The following is a 5519-nucleotide window of genomic DNA, read 5'->3' as shown; positions in this document are numbered from 1 at the left end:
ATAGGGGTAAGATACTCAGGAGTGGGGGCAAATGGGCAGGGGGTAGGGATAAGGTACTCAGGAGTGAGGGGATATAGGCAGGAATTAGGGGCAAATGGGCAGGGGACAAGGGTAAGATATCAGGAAAAATGGGTGACAAACCCAGGAAAAGGGGCAAATGTACTGGAAATAGGAGCCAAAACCCTAGGGATAGGGGCAGAAAAGCCAGGGCTAAATGTCCCGGCGATGGATATAAATCACCTGGGGAGAGGGACAAACGCCCCCGAGATGGGGGTGAATAGCCTGTGGGTAGGAGCAGTAATGCTGGGGATGGGGGAACCCAGCCCAGGGTTAGCAGAACGGCAGCTGGAAGGGGGCTGGGATAGCCTGGGGACAGTGGGGAGGGCAGCTTGGAGCATGGCGACGATGATGGGGAGCCAGGCCCCCAGGAGAGGTATCGCTTGGCCCTTTGGTGGGGGATCGATTCCCGTCTGGGCGATGGTGGGGTCCAGGCCGATGAGTGGAGCCCCGGCCCAGGACGTTGTCCTCTTCTGTCACGAGAGGACCAGCTTCTTCCGCCTCCTGGGTCTCTTCTGCCTGGCCCAGTTCCTGTTCTGGACCTACCTGGCCCATTTCGCCTTCACTTCTCTCAAAGACACGGGCTACCAGGAGACGGTTCTAGAAGGGGAGCAAGCAAGCGGCCTGCCGAAGATCGGGGGGCTCACCCTGAACCTGGGGTCGGACGGATGGAGATATGGCTTCACAACTTCTTGCCTGATTATCGGTAAGAATCACTTCTGACTGGTTTCCTGAAGAGTGACACTGTGGGGAGATCCTGGGTGTGACATAATTCGAGAGGATGAGGTAGGATTGAGCCAAACGGTCCTGGTACTTGAAAGGGTTAAAATACAAGGGTGTGCGTCATACAGACTGGTCTTGCATGCTCCTAGATGTAGAGGGAATACAAGAATGGGGTCAGCGAATGGGAATGGCTTTGGAATGAGCTCATGGAACATAATGTGGAAAACCGTGCGGTTACCCACTTTGGCAGGATGTGCACAGTGTTTCCAAAATGGTAAGAGTTTGGAAAATGTAGGTGTACTGGCTGTTCTTGTCAAGAGAGTTATACAGCATGGAAACAGACCCTTCGGCCCAACCAGTCCATGCCGACCATAATCCCAAACTAAACTAGTCCCACCTGCCTGTTCCTGGCCCATATCCCTCCAAATTTTCCTATTCATGTCCTTATCCAAACGTCTTTTAAACGTTATAACTGTACCCACATCCACCGCTTCCTTCATTCCACACACGAACCACCCTCTGTGTTTAAAAAAAGTTGCCCCTCATGTCTTTTTTAAATTGTTCCCCTCTCACCTTAAAAATATACCTCCTGGTCTTGAAATCCCCCACCCTTGAGAAAAGACACCTGCCATTCATTTTATCTATAGCCCTCATGATTTTATAAACCTTTATAAGGTCACTTCTCAACCTCCAATGCTCCAGTGAAAAACGTCCCAGCCTATTCAGCCTCTATTTATAACTCATATCCTCCATTCCTGGTAACATCCTGGTAAATCTCTTCTGAACTCTCTCCAGCTTAATAATATCCTTCCTATAACAGGGAGACCAGAACTGGACACAGTACTCCAGAAGAGGCCTCACCAATGTCCTGTACAACCTCAACATAACATCCCAACTCTTATACTTAAAGGTCTGAGCAATGAAGGCAAGCGTGCTAAACGCCTTCTTGACCACCCTGTCTACCTGTGACACAAACTTCAAAGAATTATGTACCTGATCCCCTAGGTCTCTCTGTTCTACAACACTACCCAAGACCCTACTATTTAATTGTCTAAGTCCTGCCCTCGTTTATTTTACCAAAAGGCAAAACCTTGTATTCATCCAAATTAAATTCCATCTGTTACTCCTCAGCCCATTGCCACAATTGATCAAGATCTCTTTGTAATCTCATGTAACCTTCTGCACTGTCCACTATACCACCAATTTTAGTATTGTCTGTAAACTTATTAACCATGCCTTCCATATTCTCATCTAAATCATTTATAAGTGACGAACAAAAGCAGACCCAGCACCAATCCTTGTGGAATCACCAGTAACAGGCCTCCAGTCCGAAAAACAACCCTCCACTGCCACTCTGTCTCCTTTTGTCAAGCTCACCCCTGAATCCTATGTGATCTAACTTTACTAAGTAGTCTACCATGTGGAACCTTGTCATAGGCTTTACTAAAGTCCAAATAAATAATGTCTACTGCATTGCCCTCAATCTTCTGGGTTACTTCCTCAAAAAACTCAATCAAGTTTGTCAGACGTGGCGTCCCGCACACAAAACCATGCCGACTATCTGTAATTATTCCTGGCCTCTCTGAATGTGTGTAAATCCTATCTTTTACAATCATCTCAGATAACTTACCCACCAAAGTCAGACTCACAGGTTTATAGTTTCCAGGCTTCTCCTTACACCAAGGCATAACATTAGCCACACTCTACTCATCTGGCACCTCACTGGTAGTTATAGATGGTACAAATTTTTCCTCCCTAACTTCCCACAAAGTCCTGGGATCAGATCCTGGAGATTTATCCACTGTTATGTAAAAGAACAAAGAACAAAGAAAATTACAGCACAGGAACAGGCCCTTTGGCCCTCCAAGCCTGCGCCGATCCAGGTCCTCTATCTAAACCTGTTGCCTATTTTCCAATGATCTGTATCCCTCTGCTCCCTGCCCATTCATGTATCTGTCTAGATACATCTTAAATGACGCTATCATTGCCTGCCTCTACCACCTCCGCTGGCAACGCATTCCAGGCACCCACCACCCTCTGCGTAAAGATGCATACTCCCTTAAACTTCTTCCCTCTCACCTTGAAATCGTAATATTTTCTAAGACCTCCAGAACTTCCTCTTCTGTAATGTGAGCTGCTTTCAAAACATCAATATTTTATTTCCCCGAGTTCTCTCACCTCCATTTCTTTCTCCACAGTAAAAACTGATGCAAAATATCCATTTAAAATTCTTCTATCCCCTGAGGCTCAATACAAAAACTACCAATTTGATCTTTAAGGGGCCCTATTCTCTCTCTCTGGTTGCTCTTAATGTACTGGTAGAATCTCTTTGGATTATCCTTAACATTACCTGCCAAGGCTCTCATATTCCCTCTTTGCCTTCCTGAGCTCCCTCTTAAGAATGCCCCTACACTCTTTATGCTGTTCAAGGGATTCATTTGAACCCAGTTGTCCATATCTCATGATTCTTTCGTTATTCTTGACTAGAACCTCAATATCTTTATTCATCCATTGTTCCTTACTGTTACCAGCCTTACCCTTCACTCTAACAGGAACACCATGTCTCTGAACTCTCGTTATCACACTTTTGAAAGCCTCCCACTTGTCAGCCATCCTTTTATCTGCGAACAGTCTACTCCAATCAACTTTTGAAAGTTCTGATCTTGTACCATTGCCTTACTCCAAATAAGAACTTTAATTTTTATCCTTTTCCATAATTATTTTAAAACCGGTAGAATTATGATTACTCCTCCTAAAGTGTTCCCCTACTAACACTTCAGTCACTTGCCCTGCCTTATTTCCCAAGAGAAGGTCAAGTTTTGCTCCTTCTTTAGTAAGTACATTTACATATTGACAAAGAAAATATTCCTGAACACATTTAACAAATTCCTCACCATCCAAACCTTTAACACTATGGTAATCCCAGTCAGTGTTTGGAAAATTAAAATCACATATTAGAACCCTATTATTCTTATATAAACCAGAGCGATGTCTACATAGAGATAGTAGGAACTGCCGATGCTGGAGTCTGAGTTAACAAGGTGTACAGCTGGATGAACACAGCAGGCCAAGCAGCATCAGAGGAGCAGGAAAACTGACGTTTCGGGTCTGGACCCTTCTTCAGATTTCTTCTACATATTTCTTCAATGTCCCCCAACTACGTGGGGAGGTGGGGTGCTATAATACAATCCCATCAAGATGATCATTCCTTTCTTGTTTCTAATTTCAATCCATATGTTTTCACTGGACAATATTTCAGAAATATCTGCTCTAGTTACTGCAGTAACATTTTTCCTAATCAAAAACACCACTCCCCCTCCTCTCCTGCCTCCCTTCCCATAGCATCTGAAACCCAGAACACTGAGCTGCCAGCCCCGTCCTTCCCTCAGCCAAGTTTCTGTTATCACTGTGACATTCCAATCCCATGTTCCTAAACATGACGAGAGCTTATCTGCCCTACAAGTAAGAACACTTGCACTGAAATAAATGCAGTTCACTTCTTCAGAATTATTGTGTTCGCTGACTTACTCTTGTCCTTCTAACTAACTTGTTCTTGCGAGGTTCACATCCATCTCCATCTTTCTACTAACTCTGTGACTTAGGATCTCTCCACTCCCACAGTTCCGCTGGGATATTGGTCCTTTTCCAGTTCAGGTCCAGAGGGTGGTGTGTGTATGGAATGAGCTGCCAGAGGAAGTGGTGGAGGCTGGTACAATTACAACATTTAAAAGACATCTGGATGGGTACATGGATAGGAAGGGTTTAGAGGGATATGGGCCAAATGCTGGTAAATGGGACTAGACTAATCTCACGTTACCATTGCTGGTTTTCACGTCGCTGTGGGTCTGGAGTCACATGTAGGGTAAGGACAGTGGGTGACCTTCCCTACAGGAACGGTGCATTTATTTTGTTTTTAGAACAATCAACGATAGTTTCCTGGTTGCTTCCCCCGATACCCGCTGAGCCAAATGCCAGGTTAATTTGCGAACTGGGTTTCCATGGTGGGGAGGGAGATCTGAACCCATGTGCCCCCCCGCCATGTGAGCCGGGGCCTCAGGATTACCAGCTCCTGCTCGAAACAGGAACGGGTGGAGAGCAATCGCCAGGCACTCGCTTTCCGACAAAAACTAGGGACGGGCCTAACCCAAGTCGCCATCTGCTTTGTCCTTCAGGCTCCTCGATCCTCGGCGCTGGCTCCCTGTTTGCTCGCCGCTCGGTCTCCCGCGTGGTCCTCCACCGAGGAGGCCAGCAGGTCACCATCGCCAGCTACTTGCCTTTTGGACGCACCAGCTCCTTCACGGTGCCCCTGCACCAGGTGTCCTGCGTGGCGCACCGTACCCAGGTGCCGTCCATGGTGCCCCTCAGGATCCGGGGTCACCGCTTCTACTACCTCCTGGACAAGCAGGGTCAGTTTTACAATGCTAAGCTCTTTGACACGACCATTGGGGCCTATAGGAAGCTGTGACCCTTCCTGAAGGAGGTCCTGGGCACCCGCTCCTGCAGATACTCGGGAACTCGACACTGCATCCTGGGGCGATTGCACAGCTTAAAGACTCACATATTTTGACGTGCACAGGCAGGAAGTGAATGGAGGAATCACCGACCTCAATCAGCGCTGACCAAGGCATCATTTACAAAGAGCTCTGTCTCCAACATCTACCCTCCCCAGATATTGTGTGGGTGGTTTCTTTTCTCTGATTTTGGCAATGTCCTGATTTGCATTTCATGAAAGATCGTGC

The 5519-nt window shown here is 46.8% G+C and overlaps 1 protein-coding gene across 1 annotated transcript in view; it reads left to right on the top strand.

Moving 5' to 3' along the window:
- Positions 1–5519, top strand: part of tmem223 (transmembrane protein 223) — a 5967-nt gene extending 448 nt beyond the window's left edge. The window contains exons 1-2 of the mRNA XM_048620556.1: positions 1–763; positions 4953–5519. The exon at positions 1–763 is cut by the window's left edge and continues 448 nt beyond it. Of these exons, the coding sequence (XP_048476513.1) occupies positions 226–763; positions 4953–5245 (831 nt within the window). The 5' untranslated portion in view covers positions 1–225 and the 3' untranslated portion in view covers positions 5246–5519. The remainder of the gene's footprint in view (positions 764–4952) is intronic.

The sequence above is a fragment of the Rhincodon typus genome, chromosome 47, assembly GCF_021869965.1.
Source record: "Rhincodon typus isolate 14 chromosome 47, sRhiTyp1.1, whole genome shotgun sequence".
NCBI classification, from domain to species: Eukaryota; Metazoa; Chordata; class Chondrichthyes; order Orectolobiformes; family Rhincodontidae; genus Rhincodon; species Rhincodon typus.
This window is presented reverse-complemented; position numbering and strand designations above follow the sequence as displayed.